This window comes from Nerophis ophidion, linkage group LG12 (assembly GCF_033978795.1).
Source record: "Nerophis ophidion isolate RoL-2023_Sa linkage group LG12, RoL_Noph_v1.0, whole genome shotgun sequence".
Classification (NCBI taxonomy): Eukaryota; Metazoa; Chordata; class Actinopteri; order Syngnathiformes; family Syngnathidae; genus Nerophis; species Nerophis ophidion.
Window position 1 is genome coordinate 50,634,296 of NC_084622.1, and position 25,900 is coordinate 50,660,195.

Sequence of the window (25,900 nt, forward strand, 5' to 3'; positions counted from 1 at the left end):
CATGTTGGAAAATGAAATCTTCACCTCCATAAAATTGGTCCGCGGCAGGCAGCATAAAGTGTTCTAAAACTTCCTGGTAGACTGCTGCATTGACCCTAGACCTCAGGAAACACAGTGGACCAACACCAGCAGATAACATGGCACCCCAGAGCAGTACCGATTGTGGAAATTTGACACTGGACTTCAGGCAACGTGGATTCTGTGCCTCTCCTGTCTTCCTCCAGACTCTGGGACCTTGATTTCCAAAGGAGATACAAAATTTACTTTCATCTGAAAATATAACTTTGGACCACTCAGCAGCAGTCCAGTCCTTTTTGTCTTGAGCCCAAGCGAGACGCTTTTGACGTTGTCTCTTTTTCAAGAGTGGCTTTACACAAGGAATGCGACAGCTGAAGCCCATATCTTGCATACGTCGGTGCGTGGTGGTTCTTGAAGCACTGACTCGAAGCACATTTTTTAATCGGTTTCGTTTGACAATCCTCTCCAGGGCGCGGTTATCCCTCTTGCTTGTACACTTTTTTCTACCACATCTTTGTCTTCCCTTCGCCTCTCTGTTAATGTGCTTGGACACAGAGCTCTGGCAACATCCAACCTCTTTGGCAATGACCTTTTGTGTCTTGCCCTCCTTCTTTAAAGTATCAATGGTCATATTTTGGACAGTTGTCAAGTCAGCAGTCTTCCCCATGATTGTGTGTCATACAGAATCAAAACGAGAGACCATTTAAAGGGTTTTCCAGGTGTTTTGAATTAGTTAGCTAATTAGAGTGTGGCACCAGGTGTATTCAATATCTGACCTTTTCACCATATTCTAATTTTCTGAGATGTTGAATTTAGGGTTTTCATTGGTTGTCAGCTATAATCATCTCCCTTTTGGCAAAAAACAGTTGAAATGTATCAGTCTGTTTGGAATCTCCAGATACTCTGGCAAGCAAGTTCTTGAAAAAAATGTGAATGGTGCGTTGTCCCTCCATCCATCCATCTTCTACCGCTTTTCCCTTATGGGGTTGCGGGGGGTGCTGGAGCCTATCTCAGCTGCACACAGGCGGAAGACAGGGTATACCCTGGACAAATCATATGTACTGTATATGCCGTGTGGACCAAGCCTCTCCCAAAGTCAACTGGGGTATGCTTTTGCTCACCAATGACCCGAATTATGAGTCTGTAAAGAAAATGACCGTATTGACATTCATATTGTTTATCATGATGAGGTGGCAGCGGTTCAGTGTGTCGGGGATAAACAAGTGCAACCGAACACATTATTTTCCCAAATAAATGTTTCTTCTCCTCACAATTACAACATTTCACTTACATTTATGACTATTCCCCCGTTATTATTTTTTCTGTTTATCAGCGCATTCCGTTTTATTGTCCAGTTATATGACACGGTCACGTGAACGCAGAAATCATGCCTTCCTTTTTTGTTGAGTGTAGTGATTATTAATTAGGCATACAAGTGTTGTGATAGATAAAAAATAGCAACAATGATGGCATCCCAAACTTGTTGTAGACAGGCTCTTCTCTCACTTTTTTGTGGTTGCCTTTATTTTGAAAAGTATTGAAATACATGTCGATACAGAGACAACTGTGAAAATATTAGATTTATTAATAATAATCCTACTTATTTATTAATAATTAACCTATTTATCGCAGTCATTTCTCTTTTAACCGTGATAAACGAGCGATGAATGTATCTTTTGGTGTATAAATTAGACTGTATCAAATAATCAACATCCACTAGAACATCTGGGTGGAATTTGGATGTTCTCCCTGATGGTGTCTTTTTTCTGCGGATACTCTGGCATGCATGTTCTTGAAAACTCCATACATTTTTCTACCGCTTGTCCCTTACGGGGTGACGGGAGGTGGTGAAGCCTATCTCAAATGCACATGGGCGGTAGGCAGGGTATACCCTGGACAAGTTATATGTACTGTATATGCCTTGTGGATCAAGCCTCTCCCAAAGTCAACTGGGGTATGCTTTTACTCAACAATGACCCAAATTATGACAGTTTTTAAAGAAATGGAATGGGTGAATGGATGGATCCAAATAGGGCTGGGCGTTATATCGTTATATACGATATATCACGGGTTTGTCTCTGTGCGATATAGAAATTGACTATATCGTAATATTCGAGTATACGTTTTCACGCAGGACTTTTAGCTGCGGGCGTACACTTCAGGCTCTCCTCGCGCTTTCGTGTGACTCCTTCTTACAGACAAGCAGGCGCACGTTCTTACATACGTCACAAACTGTCACGTCACACGTCACATACACGCCCTCGCCCAGCAGAGCGCTAGCGGTGTGGCTAACGTTAGCTGCTAACGTAGCCGTACAAGAGAAAGATGGTGCGGATCTGGTAACAAATGAAGGAAGACTTAATTCCCAATAAAAACAGCAGGGTTTCCATCATCTGGCGATGGTTCGGCTTCAAGTAGGAATATGTCGAACAGACAACCGTAATTTGACAAGTGTGGGAGAAAAGTGTTGTTATAAAAAGTAGCATTACTGCTAATATGTAGCATCATTTGTAAAGTCACTCGCTAGAGAATTTCATAACATTAGTAACATATCACATAATGAAGGAAGAATACTGTTTGATTTCCTATTATGCAGCTTGTTTTTTTTTTTTACAATTAATATGTCTCTGACAATCTTGCAATTTATGTTTTGGAAATGACTTGAATGTTTGTGCCATTGCTTAAAAACTTTAATAAATACACTTTTGGTCAATTGACTTAGTTGTGATTTCCCTCTCTGCATGAAAGTTTAAAAGTAGCATATATTAATGCAGTATGAAGAAGAATGTTTTAATGTAGACTAGGGCTGGGCGATACTGGCTTTTATTAATATCGTGATATTTTTATGCCATATTGCGATATACGATATATACTACGATATTTTCCCTTAGCCTTGAATGAACACTTGGGGCATATAATCACAGCAGTATGATGATTCTATGTGTCTACATTCAAACATTCTTCTTCATACTGCATTAATATATGCTCATTTTAAACTTTCATGCAGAGGGAAATCACAACTAAGTCAATTGACCAAAACTGTATTCATTAAAAACTCTTTATTCTCTCACGGGTGATTTTTTAAATGAAAGAACAAATTAATAGTGTTGCTACCTTTTTGTAGTAAAACTTCTGCTGCATACTTTGCATTGATAGATTGATACTTTTATTAGTAGATTGCACAGTACAGTACATATTCCGTACAATTGACCACTAAATGGTAACACCCGAATAAGTTTTTCAACTTGTTTAGGTCGGGGTCCACGTTAATCAATTCATGATACAAATATATACTATCAGCATAATACAGTCTTCACACAGGTTAATCATCATAGTATATACATTGAACAGCATATTGCTGTTGTCTGCTGAATATCTTCCCACTTGGAGCCAAACAACCGCCAGATGATGGACTCCCTGCTCTTTATGTTGGGCATTTATTGTTCTTCCTCCATTTGTGATAAGTTTCGCACCATCTCTCTCTTGTAGCTCCGCTCGCTCGACCTGCTTCAGCTAACTATAGCCATGCTGCTATCTCTCTGATCAGCGAGAGCTGTGACTAAAAACTTGCGAAAGTATGTGACGTATGTAAGAAGGCGGGCTTGTTTTCCGTATCTGTCTGAATGAGAGACGAGGAGGACTGAGAAACACCTGTTGTGTGATGCACGCAGCTAAATGCAACTCGACCTGGCTCAGCTAACGTTAGCTCTCGGCGAGAGCGTGTGACGCTACATGCGCGACAGTATGTGACATATGTAAGAAGGCGGGCTTATTTTACGTCTCTGTGAGAAGGACAGACGAGAATGAGTCAGACACGCTAGCAATGTAATGCACGCAGCTTAAAGCAACAGTGTGAGAACATATACAGTCATTTTCGGACTATAAGTTGCAGTTTTTTTTTTGAGTTTGGCCGGGTGTGAGACTTGGCCAAACTATAAAAAATAAATAAATAAATAAAAACAACTGCAACTTATAGTCCGAAAAATACGGTAATCGAATATTATGATTATAGTCATTTTCTATATCGCACAGAGACAAACCTGCGATATATTGTATATATCGATATATCGCCCCAAGTGGAGGAGTTCAAGTACCTAGGAGTCTTTTTCACGAGTGGGGGAAGAGTGGATCGTGAGATCGACAGGCGGATCGGTGCGGCGTCTTCAGTAATGCGGACGTTGTACCGATCTGTTGTGGTGAAGAAGGAGCTGAGCCGGAAGGCAAAGCTCTCAATTTACCGGTCGATCTACGTTCCCATCCTCACCTATGGTCATGAGCTTTGGGTCATGACCGAAAGGATAAGATCACGGGTACAAGCGGCCGAAATGAGGAACGAAAGTAAAGCCGCTGCTCCTCCACATCGAGGAGCCAGATGAGGTGGTTCGGGCATCTGGTCAGGATGTCACCCGAACGCCTCCCGAGGGAGGTGTTTAGGGCACGTCCAACCGATAGGAGGCCACAGGGAAGACCCAGGACACGTTGGGAAGACTATGTCTCCCGGCTGGCCTGGGAACGCCTCAGGATCCCCCGGGAAGAGCTAGACGAAGTGGCTGGGGAGAGGGAAGTCTGGGCTTCCCTGCTTAGGCTGCTGCCCCCGCGACCCGACCTCGGATAAGCGGAAGAAGATGGATGGATGGATGGATATATCGCCCAGCCCTAATGTAGACACATAGAATCATCGTACTGCTGTGATTATATGCATCAAGTGTTCATTCAAGGCCAAGGCAAAATATCGTAATTGGCGATATGGCCTAAAAATTTTGCGATATTAATAAAAGGCAATATCGCCCTGCCCTAGATCCAAACAACCAAATATTTCATATATAAGGGCAGATTTAATGATGCCACGCTTAGATTGCGTCTGTCTAGGAAACTGCTAATAAACATGATAGAGGGACGGCGCGGCGCAGTGGTAGAGTGGCTGTGCGCAACCCGAGCGTCCCTGGTTCAATCCCCACCTAGTACCAACCTCGTCATGTCCGTTGTGTCCTGAGCAAGACACTTCACCCTTGCTCCTGATGGGTGCTGGTTAGCGCCTTGCATGGCAGCTCCCTCCATCAGTGTGTGAATGTGTGTGTGAATGGGTAAATGTGGAAGTAGTGTCAAAGCGCTTTGAGTACCTTGAAGGTAGAAAAGCGCTATAAAAGTACAACCCATTTATTTAGGTAGCCTAACATAACCTTACCGTCCACAGTGGACCATCAAGCAGGAGAGGCAGAGCCATGGACTTTTATTAGATCTGCAAACTAGACAAGATCAACAAGCTCTAGTTAGTCTTGAAAGGTGTGCAGTCTACAGTTAAACATGTTGCTACTATGTTGTTTTATATGTTAACAGTTACTGCCTTAAAAAAATGACCTCATTTTCCTGTCACTCACCGCTGCAGCACCAAGAGGAAGGAGCACCGTTAGGCAGCCGAAACAAGTCTCCAACGGAACTCACATTTGAGCTCAAATGAGGACATTCCATGTTGTTTAACTCGCCGAGGAGAACGCGATAAAGTGAACTGCCCGGCTACAAAGAAAACACCAGCTAACAATACTTAGCCAATTAACATAAACTGCTAGCTCAAGTTAGCTAGCCTCCACCGGTCAAATGCTTCTATTTATGGTCGCACGTTTCCGTCTTTTTCGCGCCCAAACGTCAAAATACGTTGTTTTCCCACAACAATCGATTGGAGAGCTTGGTCAGGTGAAACACCCGCAATGTTTTTTACACCTAGACATGTTGTACGTATGGTCAAATTGTGAAGGTAGTTGATAAATACCAAACCAAAAGCTGTCGCCCCGCACGCATAGAAACATGAGGAAGTGACGTGTACGGAAGTTGACACTTTTTTCTTTTTTTTAGTCGTATTGCATAGACGTCATACATAGACGCTGCATCGACGCTACTGCCTATTGGCGCTGACGAGACGTGGGGCCGCCATCTTGAAAGGGGCAACATCTCCATCTGCTGACGGATGTAATGAAGTGTCACCGCCTTTAATCCATCATAACTTTCTTAAAGGCCTACTGAAATGATTTTTTCTTATTTAAACGGGAATAGCAGGTCCATTCTATGTGTCATACTTGATCACTTCGCGATATTGCCATATTTTTGCTGAAAGGATTTAGTAGAGAACATCCACGATAAATTTCGCAACTGTTGGTGTTAAGAGAAAAGCCCTGCCTCTACCGGAAGTCGCAGATGATGACGTCACACGTGTGGGGGCCCCTCACATATTCACATTATTTTTAAAGGGAGCCTCCAACAAAAAGTGCTATTAGGACCGAGAAAACAACAATTTCCCCATTAATTTGAGCGAGGGTGAAAGATTTGTGTTTGAGGATATTGATAGTGACGGAATAGGAAAAAAAAAAGATTTAAAAAAAGAAAAACGCGATTGCATTGGGACAGATTCCAATGTTTTTAGAGACATTTACAAGGTTAATTCTGGGACATCCCTTATATTTCTATTGTGTTGCTAGTGTTTTAGTTAGTTAAATAGTACCTGATAGTTGGAAGGGTGTCTCCACGGGTGTTTTGACGCGCAGTGTCTCAGGGGAGTCGACGGCAGCTATGGATGACACAAGCTCAGCTTTTCTCCGGTAAAAACTGACTTTTTGATCACAATTTTATCACCGAAACCTGCTGGTTGACATTTGGTAGGGATCCATGTTGGCTTGACCGCGCTCTGATCCATTGGAAAGTTTCACCACCGGGAACTTTAAACAAGGAATCACCGTGTGTTTGTGTGGCTAAAGGCTAAAGCTTCCCTACTCCATCTTTCTACTGTGACTTCTCCAATTTTAATTGAACAAATTTCAAAAGATTCAGCAACACAGATCTCCAAAATACTGAGTAATTATGCCATTACAGCATACGACTTTTAGCTGTGTGTGTGTGTGCAGCGTTTGTATTTCCTTAAAACCCGTGACGTCTTGCGTACACGTCATCATTACACGACGTTTTCAAGACGAAACTCACGGGAAATTCACTATGGCAGGGCATCAGTCGCTTCATCCTGGACAATATTTATGACACATTTGTGCTTTACTTTAAAGATGGGATTTTTGGTTTTACACTGTATGAACAAAAATTTTAAAAGGAATTCTACCTTTGCAACCTCATTATTTTATTGGCTAAGTTTTATATTCATAAATGTAAGTTTCTTAATACCTGTCCTATCTTTTGTGCCTTTAAAAAAGATCTGGAACTTTACATTAAAACGCTCTCTACCTCTAACAACAAAAAAGCTGTGAAAACGATGATGCTGTGTTCCAAATTTAAGTTGTTTGATGAATCTGAATAAGCCTACGGCTTTGCATTTTGTTTATTATAATTATATATATATATTTGTATTCTATTTGTATTATTTTGAACTTACAACCCCCTGGCCCTGTTTTGTACTCTTTTCATAATGTTTTATAATGTTTTATATTGTTGTTTGACTTACTGTTTGTAATTGTTGAAATTTATAAATAAACCTTTCAAAAAAAAAAAAGAAACTCATGGGAAATTTAAAATTGTAATTTAGTAAACTAAAAAGGCCGTATTGGCATGTGTTGCAATGTTAATATTTCATCATTGATATATAAACCATCAGACTGCGTGGTCGCTAGTAGTGGCTTTCAGTAGGCCTTTAATATAAACTGATTTTTATTTTAGCATATAGCTAGCTGGCAACAATTTAGTTGGTGGGCAATGAATACAGAACAAAAATATTCGATTCACAAAATACAACCAAAAGTAATGTTCGCTCATACCTGTGAAAAGTAATACATTGTGACCTGTTTTTCACGGTCCGTCGATTCGAGCAAGAGTATGCCGAACAATAATTTGGCATCTTGTGTTTTCCTCGTTATTTCTGCTGCTGAAATACGACTTTCAAGATGGCTGCCAAATTTCCTGCGCTCCTGCAGTAAATGCGGTGTCTATTAATATGACGTTTATGGTCTATCTGTGTTGGCCCTGCGATGAGGTGGCGACTTGTCCAGGGTGTACCCTGCCTTCCGCCCGATTGTAGCTGAGATAAGCGCCAGCGCCCCCCGCGACCCCGAAAGGGAATAAGCGGTAGGAAATGGATGGATGGATGGTTGAATTTCACAGCCACTGCGTGTAGTTCTAAATTCCAACAGTAGAGGACAGAGTCGGCAACACTTTTCTGAAGTGACCTTGCTTTGCGCCAAGCTTTTGTCAGGAAATACAATTTATTACACTGAGTCGATTTGAGATAGATTTTAATGTATTTTAAACCAATTTCCTAAACTGACTGACTAAGTGAGGTCCACTTTAGGCTTAGACTTAGACAAACTTTATTGATCCACAAGAGAAATTGTTACAAAAAGAAGCTCAGTTTCAAAGGATGGAAAGGATAATGCAGTCATTAAGTAGACTAAAAATGTACAATAGTAGCGATATAAAATATAACATATATGTAATATTTACATATTATGTATTAAGTATAGCCCTGCGATGAGGTGCCGACTTGTCCAGGGTGTACACCGCCTTCCGCCCGATTGTAGCGGAGATAGGCACCAGCGCCCCCCGCGACCCCAAAGGGGAATATGCGATAGGAAAATGGATGGATGGGTGGATATACAGTATAGCCCTGGGATGAGGTGGCGACTTGTCCAGGGTGTACGCCGCCTTCTGCCCGATTTTAGCTGAGATAGGCGCCAGCGCCCCCCGCGACCCCAAAAGGGAATAAGCGGTAGGAAATGGATGGATGGATATACAGTATAGCCCTGCGATGAGGTGGCGACTTGTCCAGGGTGTACGCCGCCTTCCACCCGATTGTAGCTGAGATAGGCACCAGCGATCCCAAAGGGAATAAGCGGTAGAAAATGGATGGATGGATATACAGTATATAATATATACTGATCAATTATATTATTATATCATATTATATTTGTATATAATATATACAATATATGTAATATATACATGTTAAAATTGGTAAATGGGTTGTACTTGTATAGCGCTTTTCTACTTTCAAGGTACTCAAAGCGTTTTGACACTACTTCCACATTCACCCATTCACACACACATTCACACACTGATGGAGGGAGCTGCCATGCAAGGCGCTAACCAGCGCCCATCAGGAGCAAGGGTGAAGTGTCTTGCTCAAGGACACAACGGACATGACGAGGTTTGTACTAGGCGGGGTACACCCTGGACAAATCGCCACCTCATCGCAGCAAATTAGTGAAACCTCAAACTGACATCACTGATCATTATCTTTTATTTATTTATCTATGTATTGTTTGAAAATTATAACAACAATATTTAATACAGTCAGTTTAGTGTGGTTGTGAGACACAAGCAAATGTATTCGAACACAATAACAACTCACTTTCAGAAGACATTTTTATAGACATAACACACACCAAACTCCTCAATTTCCACTTTTTTTTTTTAGTTTTGTGTCAGTGTAAATCCTGAACATTTGTTTTAACAAAACAAAAAAACTTCTTATTCCCAGGTACCCACACCAAAGTTTTTTTTAGTTTTTTTTAACTGCACACATAATGTACCATGCATCACCTGAACAGGTTCAAGTAGATCTGAAATGGTTTTCTGTGAGGTAGCATTTGCTCCAAATTGGAAAAAAAACAGTATTTTGACAAATTTCAAATTCTGACCCACAACATTTCAAAGATTTAATCTTGACTTGTGAATAAAACATTAAACGAGACCGTTTTTAAAGCACACAGTAACACAGTGGTGGTATAGCTAGGTTGGTAGAGTGGCCGTGCCAGCAACTTGAGGGTTCCAGGTTTGATCTACAATTCAGCCAGCCTAGTCAAAGCCGTTGTGTCCTTGGGCAAAACACTTTACCCACCTGCTCTCTGTGCCACCCACACTGGTTTAAATGTAACTTCGATATTGGGTTTCACTATGTAAAGCGCTTTGAGTCACGAGAGAAAAGCGCTATATAAATATAATTCACTTCACATGCGCTTTCCTTGCTTTATAACACATAGGATGACAGTACAGTATCTCAAACTAAACTCAAACGACTCACATCACAGGACAGCTTTCATAAATTTGGCCAGATCCTGCTTTGCACCTGTCTCACTCGGTGAACCATCAGACGGCAGAAGATGGCCTGGAACTGGCGTACAATGGAAAACAGGTACACAATACAGAATTACACCCAATAAGTAGCATTATAGACATCAATTGTTTTCAAAATGTATTATAATTAAAGATAATCAACCATACCTGATGCTCTGATTTAATTAAACAGGAGTTCCAAATGATTCAGGCTTAACAATAAACTTGGAGTAGCACGAGCCTCATCAGCGTGTCCATATATTGATGACAATTCCAATAACAAACATGTACCTGCAAAAAAAAAATATGTAGTACTTTGATCATAGTGAATCAAGAACCACAAAACGGTCAAAACCAAAACAGCACCATGTAATGTGTCAGGCTTGCCCCTGACAGTTTGTTTGTGTTTTAGTTTTTCCTGTGTGTGTGTAGTATTTCCTGTATTTGGTTCCTGTCAGTGCTCTTATTTTGTCCGTTTCCTGTCTTTCTCCCTGAGTGCTGTGTCCCCTCAGTTGCGGCTGATTGGCACTTGGCCACACCTGGTGTCAATCAGCCCGTTCCTATTTAGACCTGTCTTCCCATCCAGTCAGTGCTGGATTATTGTCGATGTCACTTCTGTATTGTCGATTCAATGCAGCGTTGCGGTAAGCTATATTCGGTAGCTGTTTGTAGCTTACTGTCTTTTGTTCCCTGCTTCCCGTTTTGTTTGTTCATAGCCAAGTTTGTTATCTGCCTCGTGCGCGCTTTTTGTTTGTACCCTTTTGTTCGGTTGTTGTCTTAGTGTTTTATTAAATCATGTTTACCTGCAGGATGCCTGCCTCCTTCTCTGCATCTTGGTGTTCGTCACAAACTAACTCTGACATAATGTTGCTTATTCAAAGCATACATCCAACTGCATTCGGGCGGAATGCGGCCTACGCCCTGGAAAAGTCACCACCTTATCGTAGACAGACAACATTCACATTCAGGTGCATGTCTTTAGAGGTGTGAGGAAGCCAGAGTACCCCGCAGTCACAGCAGAACACGCAAACTCTACATAGAAAGGCCAGGGATCGAACCCAGGACCTTATTGTGAGGCACCAGCACTAACCCCCGTTCCACCATACGGCCCTCATTTAAAGCATTTCAGTGAATCTCCATGACATCCACCGGTGATGTTTAATTAACAATTGTTGAGTGCCTATCACCGAATTGGACCGCGTGAGTCCGTGGAACATGCTTTATCTGTATCATGGTTCTAATCCCGCTTTGAAAAGATGTGCACTACAACATGTGCTTCACGGTGGCAGAGGTGTTAGTGCGTCTGCCTCACAATACGAAGGTCCTGCAGTCCTGGGTTCAAATCCAGGCTCGGGATCTTTCTGTGTGGAGTTTGCATGTTCTCCCCGTGAATGCGTGGGTTCCCTCCGGGTACTCCGGCTTCCTCCCACCTCCAAAGACATGCACCTGGGGATAGGCCCCTCCCACCTCCAAAGACATGCACCTGGGGATAGGCCCCTCCCTCTTCCAAAGACATGCACCTGGGGATAGGTTGATTGGCAACACTAAATGGTCCCTAGTGTGTGAATGTGAGTGTGAATGTTGTCTGTCTATCTGTGTTGGCCCTGCGATGAGGTGGCGACTTGTCCAGGGTGTACCCCGCCTTCTGCCCAATTGTAGCTGAGATAGGCGCCAGCGCCCCCCGCGACCCCGAAAGGGAATAAGCGGTAGAAAATGGATGGAACATGTGTTCATTGTAGCCAGTAATGATGACTTCCTCATTTTGATAAGAAAAATATATAAATCAGCATAAATTGTTTTATTCATTTTCATTGTAGGTTCAAGTGTTTTGTGTATTGGGATCCTGAGTTATTGTTGATGATAAATTCATATTTGTTATTCATTTAATTAAAATTTTCAGTATCAAATTGTTGTTTTATCTTTATACTGCCTTCCCTTTATGTCTGCACCTGTGTATTCAGTCATTCATCCTCGGCGAGGGGCGGACCTTGAGGCACACCTGCTCGGAATTAGCCCGCCATTATTTAGGCTCGTCACTGACAGCTTGGCTTTGCCAGTTAATGTCTCCTGAAACTCTCTTGTGCATGCGCCTGCTTCACCTCACCAGACCTGGTACGTTGTCGCTCCTTAGTCCTGAATTCCCAAACCTCTTTTGTGTTTGTTTCCGAGCCTCCCTGAGGTAAAGAGGGTTCTTTTGTTGGACTTTTGCCCTGCTCAGTGCGCCCTGGTCTTTTCTCCAGCCGACCACTGAGGAACCTATTTTCTCCATGTTACATAGTGTACGCATCTGCCCTTAGTTATCCCTTTTGACTAATTATATTTTTCATTTTTTGTAATTCCACTTTGTCTCCCGTCTCTACATCCGGGGGGTCACCCCCCCTTGACCAACACTGTAACACAAATGTTCGATGGCCCAATAATTTGGTCATAGTTTAAAAAAAAAAAAATATATATATATATATATATATACATATATATATATATATATATATATATATATATATATATATATGATGCAAAGTGCATTCATGTGTCTAAAATTAAAATATACACATATATATACTGTATATATATATATATATATATATATATATGTATATGTATATATGAATGTATATGTATATATTTTAATTTTAGACTCATGAATGCACTTTGCATCTTTTCTGTTACAGCGTAAAAACAATGTTAGTAAAGTTATTCTTTGTTCTTAGCTATCTACATTTATTTTTTTGTTTTGTTTTCTTTAATGTTAAGGACAAAATTATGCAGAGGTGTACTAACAGTTTTGATGCTATTTATTGGTGTTGGGGGCATAACAAAAAATAATTGAGAAGCACCGCTTTTGAATGTCTTCAATGTGCACATATTAACTATACACTAACTATATGCATATTCAATGTGCCTGTAGTTAACAATACATTAAGAATGTGACACTTGTGTTTTTATTATACATTGTTGCCTCTGTACAATATTTTTTAAGTTTTATAAATCCCATTCATCCCAGTAAAATCCTACTTTCATTGATCACTAAACTGTTGAAATGAAAATCCTATATAATGTGCATTATCAATATCATTTTGATTGTTTATATCTCAACATGCACATGCCAATTTGACAACAGTTGTAGAGTCAGGAGAGGGGTGCCTTTTGTTATACTAAAATCGACTTGTAAAAACATGTTGCCACTGCGAAAATCTTCAGCTCTAACTGGATGGGTTTGCAGCCGAGTGTGAAGCGACCGGAATGAGAATCAGCACCTCCAAGTCCGAGTCCATGGTTCTCGCCCGGAAAAGGGTGGAATGCCGTCTCCGGGTTGGGGAGGAAACCCTGCCCCAAGTGGAGGAGTTCAAGTACCTAGGAGTCTTGTTCACGAGTGGGGGAAGAGTGGATCGTGAGATCGACAGGCGGATCGGTGCGGCGTCTTCAGTAATGCGGACGTTGTACCGATCTGTTGTGGTGAAGAAGGAGCTGAGCCGGAAGGCAAAGCTCTCAATTTACCGGTCGATCTACGTTCCCATCCTCACCTATGGTCATGAGCTTTGGGTCATGACCGAAAGGATAAGATCACGGGTACAAGTGGCTGAAATGAGTTTCCTCCGCCGTGCGGCGGGGCTCTCCCTTAGAGATAGGGTGAGAAGCTCTGCCATCCGGGAGGAACTCAAAGTAAAGCCGCTGCTCCTCCACATCAAGAGGAGCCAGATGAGGTGGTTCGGGCATCTGGTCAGGATGCCTCCCGAACGCCTCCCTAGGGAGGTGTTTAGGGCACGTCCAACGGGGCCACGGGGAAGACCCAGGACACGTTGGGAAGACTATGTCTCCCGGCTGGCCTGGGAACGCCTCGGGATCCCCCGAGAAGAGCTAGACGAAGTGGCTGGGGAAAGGGAAGTCTGGGTTTCCCTGCTTAGGCTGTTGCCCCCGCGACCCGACATCGGATAAGCGGATGAAGATGGATGGATGGATGGATACTGCGAAAATTGATAAAGTGTTTAAAAAAAAGATGACAAGTTGCCACATTTTAATATTTATTCACAAGCATATTTTTCCACCAGCACCGCCCCCAAAGAAAAAAAAATCTAAAAATAAAAAACGTGTGCATAAAAATGTGTATTACTGCACACACACTAATTCAGAGTTCACAGACTGCATGTACATGTTATTTCATTAAAATTGGATACATTCAATTTTACATGGCCTGTCTATTAGATTAATGCAAAAGCATACCTCTAACCCACGAGCTCCCAAAACCCATGTTAAAAGATTTTGATGACTTTTATACTAATGTACCGTATTTTCCGGATCATAGGGTGCAGCAGGTTATAAGGCACACTGCCGATGAGTGGGTCTGCTCAGGTCTATTTTCATACAAAAGGTGCACCAGATTATAAGGCGCATTAAAAAGGTCATATTATTATTTTCTTTTTTTGTAAATTGAAAACACTTCCTTGTGGTCTACATAACATGTAATGGTGGTTCTTTGGTCAAAATGTTGCATGGATTATGTTTTACAGGTAATTTTCAAGCCGCTTTCTGACAGACGCTTCAGGATGCACCGTTTTGTAGGCGGTCTTATTTACGTGGCTCACCTTCAGCAGCGCCTTCTCTCCGTCATCTTTGTTGTAGTGGTGTAGCGTGCAAGGACGGGAGTTGAAGAAGTGTCAAAAGATGGAGCTAACTGTTTTAATGACATTCAGACTTTACTTGAATCAATAACGGAGCAGCATCTCCTCATCCGTGACTCACTAGTGCAACAACAATGTGTCCCGTAAAAAAACGTCCGTCGGAACTCTCTAATAACTAAAGTTCCTTAGGTGAATAATAAAACTCACTACACCGGTATGTTTTAGCGCTTTCATGGCGAGTTTACGGACAGACATAAGTAAGAACTTTACACTACTTTATATTAGAAATGGCAACAGCTGAGGATGAATGTCCCATAACAAGAAGATAGAGGAAAAAAAAGATGCTTATTGACTACGGTGTCAACATTGACTGCAAAGGCAGACGCGCGCAAAACAGGACTTACGCAGATCCCAAATGCCGGTCAGCAGGTACCAGAAGGTCAGAAAAGTTGCTTTTGCATAGGACTGCAAAACAAAACGCCAGATATGTCTTACCTTATACACACACCATAAGAACACTTTTATGTTGAAGCACAGTACAATCCATCAAGCGGTACGACTTCATAGCTTACCAAAGTCGTACTAAAACATTTTTATGGATTTTTGAGCGTTGTGTGCAATGATGTATAATTTTTAATGGAATATATACAATTTTAGTGCTGTTTTCTTGAGTCGAAATAGCTTTGAGGTCGGTAAGCACAACTAAAATGATTTCGTACATTAGGCGCACCGGGTTATAAGGTGCACTGTCAAGTTTTGAGCAAATTAAAGGATTTGAAGTGCGCCTTTTAGTCCAAAAAATATGGTATAAAAAAAACTGTTCAAATTGTTTAAGTATAATAAATGTAAATTGGCTTAAGGGTAAAAACAACAACTTGGTAAAGCAGATGTAAAGGGTTATGCCATTTCTAGACTCTGGCCCCTCAGAGGAGCATCCGGCTGTCCATCTTTACTTTTTGCTGTGGTCTTCTGTTTCTTCCTAAGGAGCACAGTAACATGTTTGAAAATGTTAGTCAGCATTCACTTTGTTCCAAATCCTGTCAAATTTTCGAATGCTCTTACTTTGACTGGACAGTCAGGACGATGACCGTAGTGAAGATGGAAATAATGATGACAGCAAGCAAAACCCCGCAGATGATTGCTGTTGAAGAGGATGCCCACCAAGTTAGTCAATCCAATCATCCTAGTTACACTCAGTTAAATCTGTTTCTGTTTACCAATCGGGGTGTCTGGCTCTTCCTCCTCTTCTTCCTCACGGTCATCTGAAAACAGGCCGCATCATTCATAAAAGCAGGTGCCTGAAACACAAATGCAGTCTACGCACTCACCATGGACACCAGCACAGGTGGCATTGCAGCTGTCATGGTCAAAAAATCGATTTCCGTTTCCATGGCACCCGGTCCAGAAGAATTTTTTGCATTTGTCATGAACAGAATCATAGTAGTATCTCAGAAATCGGCCGCTACATCCACCACCACTCTTCGTCAAGAGACAAATCGACGTAGCTGCACGAGGACAAAACAAATTTTCAATCAGTCTTCTATGAATGATGCTCACTTGTCTCCTCTAAAAAGTTAAAGTACCAATGATTGTCACACACACACACTAGGTGTGGCAAAATTATTCTCTGCATTTGACCCATCACCCTTGATCTAGGTCAGGGGTAGGGAACCTATGGCTCTATAGCCAGATGTGGCTCTTTTGATGACTGCATCTGGCTCTCAGATAAATCTTAGCTGACATTGCTTAACGGTAAGTAATGAATAATTCCGCTGGTAATCACAGTGTCAAAAATAATGTTCAAAATATAAAACATTCTCATGCCTTTTAATCCATCCATCCGGTTTCTACGTACCTGTTCAAGAAGTCGCATTAATGGTAAGAAGTATGTTATCTATTGTTGGTTTGCTTTAGAATAACAATGTTATTAAAAAGAATAAGAGACTTATTATACTCTAAAAATGTTGGTCTTACTTAAAAATGCACTCATTTATTTGTATTCAGTCTTAAAAAAAGTATTATATGGCTCTCACGGAAATACTTTTTAAAATATTTGATTTGTATGGCTCTCTTAGCCAAAAAGGTTCCCGACCCCTGATCTAGGTAGAATACTCCAACCTTTATCAGTGGATAGCTGTGCTATTTTTTGATTATATAGTAGAGGCCAAAAGTTTGGACACACCTTCTCATTAAATGTGTTTTCTTTATTTTCATGACTATTTACATTGTAGATTGTCACTGAAGGCATCAAAACTATGAATGAACACGTGGAGTTATGTACTTAAAAAAAGGTGAAATAACTGAAAGCATGTTTTGTATTCTAGTTTCTTCAAAATAGCCACCCTTTGCTCTGGTTACTGCTTTACACACTCTTGGCATTCCATCCATGAGCTTCAAGAGTTAGTCCCCTGAAATGGTTTTCACTTTACAGGTGTGCTTAAAGTTAAAGTACCAATGACTGTCACACACACACTCGGTGTGGTTAAATTATCCTCTGCATTTGACCCGTCTCTTTTTTCACACTCTGGGAAGTGAGGGGAACAGTGAGCAGCAGCGGTGACCACACCCAGGAATAATTTTGGTGATTTAACCCCCAATTCCAACCCTTGATGTTGAGTGCCAAGCAAGAAGGTAATGGGTCCCATTTTTATAGTCTTTGGTATGACTCGGCAGTTTGAACTCACACCCTACCGATCTCAGGGCGGATACTCTAACCACAAGGCCACTGAGCAGGTGAAGCTCATTGAGAGAATGCCAAGGGTGTGCATGAATTGATTAACGTGGACCCCGACTAAAACAAATTGAAAAACTTATTGGGGTGTTACCATTTAGTGGTCAATTGTATGAAATATGTACTGTACTGTGCAATCTACTAATAAAAGTTTCAATCAATCAATCAATGTAAAGCAGTAATCAGAGCAAAGGGTGGATAGTTTGAAGAAACTACAATATAAAACCTTATTTTAGGTTATTTCACCGTTTTTTGTCAAGTACATAACTCCGCGTGTTTATTCATAGTTTTGATGCCGTCAGTGACATTGTACAATGTAAATAGTCATTAAAATAAAGAAAACGCATTGAATGATGAAGGCGTGTCCAAACTTTTGGCATGTACTGTATATATATTTGACCACATTTAAATCATACTTTATTTACAAAGCAGATCTCCATTGAAATGGTGTGACCATTGTCTTCATGCTATGTTGTGCTCTAAATAGAGGCATCATGTCTAAACTGAATAGCAGCGACTATCCACCATATTGTTTTTGTTTAATGCGTGAGCAGTTTACCTCTCATGTAGCCAAATAAATATATTAAAATTAATTAGAATTAAACCACAACAATGAACAGTTATTTTAAGACCTCTATCAACATTGAGCATTCATATCTATATGGACATACTTTTGTGTACCTAAGGTTGAGACTGGTAATGATGTGTATACAAATGTTGGTATTCTATTGCAATTATCTTACCGTCTGTGGGGTAGTATCTGTCTACACTGGCCGAGCAGTTCCTCATGCAGTCTTGTTCCCTTAGAAAACGATTGGCATTGCCCTCTGAGCCTTTGTATATGAAGGGATTGCACCTGTTTTCCGTGAAACTGTAGTGCAATGCAATGATGAAGCCGCTTCCGACACCTTCATCCTCCTCCAGTTGACAAAAGTCTGTAGGGTGGTGAAAAGACATCTCATATTAGGCACCAAATGGTGTTGGCTGCACAGGACTGGTGATAACAGCGTGACTAACCACTACATATTATTGTCATGTCGTCCATGCAGGCTAGAAATGTTTGACTAACTTTATCACCCACTCCCTTTTTTTATAACCCCAATAAAAAACACCAGTTATGGTACGTTTTTGTTCTTTACTTCCTGCATTTCATAGTTTTTCTTTTCTATCAACCTTTATTTTAAAATATATATAATCGAGACTCAAATGAAAAGTCACCCAATGCTAAATGTTTTAATCGCCAGTCTAGCAAGTTGATGTTCAAGACCTTAGACTGTGTTTTAATAGCACATTTGACTCCTCATTCTGTCAGAGCATACTTAAAATAAAAATGTAATCTCTTGAAGAAAATACAAAGAAACCGAAGAGCCACACACTGATAAGTTCAGTGCACTGTATTGTTTTGGCGTGGGCGCCATCATGCACTAAAAAGGACTGAAGTCCTCTCACAAGTATGGACGCAAGTTTAAATTAAATCAAAACACAAGCATTGTCAAATATTTAATGAACCCTAACTCCAAGCAGTTTCACATTTTTATTACCTACAGTTCTTATAGTTACGGATCAATGGAAATAGCTCCACTTCGATTAGAAAATTCATGGACCCACCTGGTATTGCCGAATGGCCAATGTAGAACACTGCAAAGACAATGGCAAAAACTAGTAGGTGCTTCATCGTCCAGCTTGTCTCAGAGGTGTCTCTTGACCACTGAGCCAAAGTTGTAAATTACAGCAAGAGCAGGCTGTAAGTACTGATCTTTGGACCCACAATTCCCTTCAACTGAAACCAACGTTGATGACAGTAATAGACACCCGCATCCTTAATCATTGTTAGGATAAAACTGTCATTTATAAGGGTGGGTTCAGATACACAGCAGGTTATATCATTTTTTTTGTGTGTGTGTGTATTTTTATTTAGAACTAAAACAAAACAAGTGAATTAAATGGAACACTTCTACTGAATGTTGTGCTATAGAAAAATGCACTTACAGTATCAACAAGTAAAAACAGTAGTAGGTACTGTGAGGGTGTAACAAATACACACATTTGTTCCAAACCAAACGCAGCTGTACAGAACCAACGCACATCGGCTCTGTTAGGATTTTCTACTCAGTACCTAATTCAAGTGAAGGTGTACACATTTGGGTAATGTGACTAAAAGTGGACTACATTTTGGATGATATTCTTCTTTTTTATTTGAGAATTTTCTTGATTGGAGAACTGCCTGCCAGCATATGATAACAGCATTTCCATGTTAGATGTAAAAAAAAAACATTGAACACAAAAGCTAAACATTTTTACTTTTACTGCAGCGAAAACAAACTGAACCGTGGCCTTAATACCAAGGTACGTATCGAACTGTGATAATTTCGTACCCCTAGTACAGGGGTCGGCAACCCAAAATGTTGAAAGACCACAAATACAAAAAAGTAATCGGTCTGGAGTCACAAAAAAATAAACGTCCTATATAAGTGAATAGTATTGACGACAACACATGATGTAATTGTCTATATTAGCTATATTACTCTACTATCAAAATTACTTTAAAAGTCCAAATACTGTAAGTATTTTAATGAAGACAACACATGATGTAATTGTCTATATTAGCCGACTATCAAAATTACTTTAAAAGTCTTGTATAAGTGTTATAATGAAGACAACACATGATGAAAGCGTCAAAATTAGCTATATTAAAGTACTATCTGACGCAAATCTTCGTTGACAGAAATGTTGAAATATAATATTTATTCTACACATTTTTACAACATTGGGAAACAATAGTAAAAAAGATTCAGAGGGTGAGGTGACTGCCTTAGAATAGCGAAAGGTATAGAAGTGTGTGTCCAAGTTAAAGGAAATGGTAGGCTGTCTTCTAATAGATGTATTGCAATCTTTGCAAGCTGGGTAACGTTTGCTGTAGTCTGGAACAACATGGTCCATAAACAACAATCAGCAATGCAGCCAATATTACATACAGATAATGTGTCATGAGACATAGAAAAATAAACTAAATACACAGAGGACATAAGTAAAGCAAATTGAATGAGCTCAAATATACCTACAAATAAGGCATAATGATGTAATATATACATACAGCTAGCCTTAATAGCATGGAGTAAATAGACCTTTAAATATGCGTACATAATTTCTGTACGACAGGTGTAATTGAGCTCAAAAATTTATGTGTAAGTGTTAGGATCTCTATAGTGTTTTTAAAAACAATTATTATTGCATACATGGTAAAAGTACAATTTCATTGTTGATGTGCATTTATTTGAAAAAATAAAGTTATCCATCCATCATCCATCATCTTCCGCTTATCCGAGGTCGGGTCGCGGGGGCAACAGCCTAAGCAGGGAAACCCAGACTTCCCTCTCCCCAGCCACTTCGTCTAGCTCTTCCCGGGGGATCCCGAGGCGTTCCCAGGCCAGCCGGGAGACATAGTCTTCCCAACGTGTCCTGGGTCTTCCCCGTGGCCTCCTACCGGTTGGACGTGCCCTAAACACCTCCCTAGGGAGGTGTTCGGGTGGCATCCTGACCAGATGCCCGAACCACCTCATCTGGCTCCTCTCCATGTGAAGGAGCAGCGGCTTTACTTTGAGTTCCTCCCTGATGGCAGAACTTCTCACCCTATCTCTAAGGGAGAGCCCCGCCACACGGCGGAGGAAACTCATTTCGGCCGCTTGTACCCGTGATCTTATCCTTTCGGTCATGACCCAAAGCTCATGACCATAGGTGAGGATGGGAACGTAGATCGACCGGTAAATTGAGAGCTTTGCCTTCCGGCTCAGCTCCCTCTTCACCACAACGGATCGGTACAACGTCCGCATTACTGAAGACGCCGCACCGATCCGCCTGTCGATCTCACGATCCACTCTTCCCCCACTTGTGAACAAGACTCCTAGGTACTTGAACTCCTCCACTTGGCGCAGGGTCTCCTCCCCAACTCGGAGACGGCATTCCACCCTTTTCCGGGCGAGAACCATGGACTCGGACTTGGAGGTGCTGATTCTCTTTCCGGTCGCTTCACACTCGGCTGCGAACCGATCCAGCGAGAGCTGAAGATTCCGGTCAGATGAAGCCATCAGGACCACATCATCTGCAAAAAGCAGAGACCTAATCCCGCGGCCACCAAACCGGAACCCCTCAATGCCTTGACTGCGCCTAGAAATTCTGTCCATAAAAGTTATGAACAGAATCGGTGACAAAGGACAGCCTTGGTGGAGTCCAACCCTCACTGGAAATGTGTTCGACTTACTGCCGGCAATGCGGACCAAGCTCTGACACTGATCGTACAGGGAACGAACCGCCACAATAAGACAGTCCGATACCCCATACTCTCTGAGCACTCCCCACAGGACTTCCCAAGGGACACGGTCGAATGCCTTCTCCAAGTCCACAAAGCACATGTAGACTGGTTGGGCAAACTCCCATGCACCTTCAAGAACCCTGCCAAGAGTAAAGAGCTGGTCCACAGTTCCACGCCCAGGACGAAAACCACACTGTTCCTCCTGAATCCGAGGTTCGACTATCCGGCGTAGCCTCCTCTTCAGTACACCTGAATAAACCTTACCGGGAAGGCTGAGGAGTGTGATCCCACGATAGTTGGAACACACCCTCCGGTCCCCCTTCTTAAAATAAAGTTATAGCAAGCGAAAAAAATAACAGTTCATTTCAACCATCCATCCATTTTCTACCGCTTATTCCCTCATTTACCCTAAAATACGCATTGATTGAGGCTTTCATTTGCTGTACGAGCTGTCGGGGGAATTTCCAATGAACATGAAACATAATGTTGGTTATTGTCTGCTGGTTCTGCATCAATGATGATTTGGAGTAAGCATGTGTGAGTTGAGTGCTTCTCAAATGCTTTATCTTCAGGAAGAAAAACATTTTTCCATATCATAAAGTCGTGATGCAAATTTTTAAATCATTCAAGTTTATTTCACAGAAAAATAGCACAGTAGACTTGTCTTGTTAATCGGTGTGACTTTGACTAAAATAATCTTGTTTTGTCACCAGAAAAATGGCTACAGCTAAAACATCTGGTTTTGTTTCCAGAAAAAATAGTAACATTTCTGTATTTGTTTTCAGAAAGATGGCTGAAAATATCTGGTTTTGTTGCCCCATTTAGATTTAAAAAATATATATTTCCATGTCTGTCCTGAGTCCTCCTCCAACTTGATAGTCGGTTTGCCTTTTGCTAAAATACTCACTAATAGTCACTAGAAAAAAGGCTAAAATAATCTGGTTTTGTTGCCACAATTTGATTTTCTTCTCTCTAAACTTTTTTTTTTTTTCATGCACACATGTGAGTGCGACTCACTGAAAATGACACACAATCCACTTTTATGTCAGGAGACAGCAGTTGGGAACCACTGGTCAACTGTATAACAGTTACTGTAATATTTCCATGTCTGTCCAGAGTGATTGACCACTTTGCAAAAATGAAAAGGAGACGTTACAGTTTACTTCTCAGAAAATGATTCCCTGAACAGACACACAACAGTTTTTCATTTATTCTACAATGTGGCTTTATTGTTTTGTGTATATTTTATAGTTTTGTGTATCTGAAATACGACTAGCCACATTGCCATAAATGGAAATTAAATAATATAAAAGAACCCCGATATGTAGGGGTGCTTTATTTTTTGTTTTACTTTTGTAGATGTTAAATTTGCAGATGATTACTGCAATAAATATTTCAAAAAGATTCATTGCTCTTCCTTTTTGCTTTTACCAGTAGCAGTTTAGAGGTCTGGAGTAAAAAAGTGCACAAGTAGGTCAAATGCATTAGTTAATTTCAGGTGGTTAATCAAAGATCCATACAACATAATCTGATATGATTTCATAGTTTGAAGCACTATTTATGTATTTTTTAAGATAAATAAGTGCTAAAAATGTTTTTGCTTGCGCGCTTTGCACGCTCACATGAATTATTTGTGCCCCAGGTGTGCCCCAGTACAGTATTAGGTCTAGTGACGCCCCTGAGTGTGACCAGTAGAAGGAAGTCATACACAAGAGATACGTATAGACTGCAATATGATGGCAGTAAACAACACCGAAACTGTAAATGTTACAGACGACGCTCAAGAATATGTCAAAATGTTTTTAGTACGACTCTGGTAAGCTATGAAGCCGCACTGCTTAATGTATTATCGGCGCATTAATCATACGAGTATTATTAAGGACCAAAAAATGGAACACATTAGCAGACATATTACCTACCGACTTTTCTTACCTTCTGGTATCTGCTGATGTCTATTTGGGATCTGCATAAGTCCTGAAAATGTGCGCATGTCCGCAATTGTAGTCCATGCACTTATAACCGCACTTGTTTCATTTTATCACGGATAAATTAATTTATTTTTCGGTTGACCTATGGCGTCACAGTAGACCAGGGTTGGGCAATTAATTTTTACTGGGGGCCGCATGAGCAACCCGAGCACTGGTGGAGGGCCACATCGAAAATATTTCAATTAAATTTGGCTCAATATTAATTTTTATATACCGTAAGATAAATAATAATAATAATAATAATAATTTCATTTCACCTAACTCAACTTTATTCAATAGCAGATTGCTTTTGATGGTTATATTTTAACATTGTCTTACACAACACTTCCTGATGTATAATACAATGCAAAATGTCAATTTTTGCACAGGGTTAATTTCTGTCACTTTATCCTGCATCCTCTTTAAAAGGCCAATATTTTTCCCCGTCATATTTGGACACTCATCTGTTGTCACACCTGCCAGTTTGTCCAATTTCAGTCCTAACATGTCCAAACACTCATTGACCTCTGTGAACAAGTCATTACCTGTAGTTATCCCTTTCATTGACTGGATGGCTGCCAACTCCTCCGTGATTTGAAATTCTGCAGTTATCCCACGTAAGAAGATGAGCAGCTGGGCAGTTGTCGTGTACATCGGAGCTCTCATCCAAAGCCAGCGAAAAACAGTCAAAGTCGGCCGTTCTGTTCTTCAGCTAAAGCTCCGAGTTTCCAGCGATGGTTTCAACCCGCCTCATTACAGTGCGGCAGGACAGTGACACGTTGTCAAATGCGCCCCTCTTCTCCGGGCATATCAGCGCAATAGAGTCCAATAAGCACTTCTTCAGAAAACACCTTACTTTTTCTGGCGATTTTGTGAGAAATGACGAAACTTGTCCTGAGCCTGCATCTCTAGGGGGTGTGAAATTTGGCAAAAAGTCCTTATTGGATTTGCAGTTTTACCATCAACGCATCGCTTTTGTTGGTGTTATCGACTCGATATCGCCATATATATATACAGTATATATATATATATATATATATATATATTTATATATATTTATAAATACACATACCGTCTTTCCTTGAATTATATATATATATATATATATATATATATATATATATATATATAATTATATATACACATACCGTATTTCCTTGAATTGTCGCAGGGCATATAGTATGCGCCTGCCTTGAATTACTGCCAGGTCAAGCTCACTTCGCAAAATGATTAGCGCACGCTTAGTATTACTGCCTGGTCAAACTCGTGACATCACGAGTGACACTTCACCTGTCATCATTTTCAAAATGGAGGAGGCTGATTTCAATACCGGTAATTTGAAATCGCATAAAGGATTTAAGGTCCAAGCTTACATCACACTCAAATTTTTACTGCATGCTTTTGGTAAGTGCCGGAGTGAGAAGAGGTTTTAAAATAATTAGCGCATGCTTACTTTTACCGCATGCCTTTGGTAAGCACATGTATATATGTATATATATATATATATATATATGTATATATATGTATATATGTATGTATATATACTTGTATATATGTATATATATATATGTGTATATATATATATATAAAATGTATATATGTATATATACTGTATATATATATATATATATATATATATGTATATGTATATGTATATGTATATGTATATATATATGTATATATATATATATATATATATATATATATATATATATATATATGTATGTATGTATGTATGTATGTATTGGTGACCCGATATTTGAGACATATAGATAGATAGATAGATAGAGTCCCCGGGTGTTAAACTGTAAACTAACATGTATGAGAACAGACTCGCCCAGAGGCACTTGGCAAAGATTGCATGTGTGATAAGAAGACACAGTGGGCTGGTTGTGTTGTGACGTCAACGAAGTCTAGAATGAAAGTCAATAGGCGCTTAAAAGCAGTGCGAATGCTTGTGGTTTGTTGCACGACCCGATCCACGTCAGTCTGAGGGACATCAAGATGCTGCTTTTGTGCGTCACACCCATGGCACTGTTACTGCAAGTGGCCGTGGTGCACGGTAAGATGCGTTTCATGGGAAGATGCTACTTTCTGTTTCACTGTATCCTGTGGGGCTGTTGTGGCAACTGTATAAGTGGACGCTTTATGAAAGGTCAAAGAGGTATAATGTTTGTGTTTGTTCATTTTGGAAAAAGTTTTTATACCTGCATTT

The 25,900-nt window shown here is 40.5% G+C and overlaps 2 protein-coding genes across 5 annotated transcripts in view; one reads left to right on the plus strand and one right to left on the minus strand.

The window, feature by feature from the left end:
* Positions 1-12,072: 12,072 nt before the first annotated feature.
* Positions 12,073-25,900, plus strand: part of LOC133563838 (carbonic anhydrase 12-like) — a 37,528-nt gene continuing 23,700 nt past the window's right edge. The window contains exon 1 of one of the 4 annotated variants that reach the window (XM_061918102.1): positions 12,073-12,171. In XM_061918102.1, the coding sequence (XP_061774086.1) occupies positions 12,120-12,171 (52 nt within the window). In that variant the 5' untranslated portion in view covers positions 12,073-12,119. Of the gene's footprint in view, positions 12,172-25,621; positions 25,850-25,900 lie in introns of those variants that run through there. The other 3 variants (XM_061918103.1, XM_061918101.1, XM_061918100.1) reach the window with 3 other exon arrangements.
* On the minus strand, positions 14,094-19,111 carry LOC133563836 (BPTI/Kunitz domain-containing protein-like). Its single transcript, XM_061918099.1, has 6 exons — positions 19,018-19,111; positions 18,153-18,344; positions 16,007-16,183; positions 15,896-15,940; positions 15,741-15,819; positions 14,094-15,657 (listed from the first exon to the last, which is right to left on the minus strand). Exons 1-6 carry the CDS (start codon positions 19,082-19,084, stop codon positions 15,576-15,578), a joined length of 642 nt encoding a protein of 213 aa, XP_061774083.1. The 5' UTR covers positions 19,085-19,111; the 3' UTR covers positions 14,094-15,575.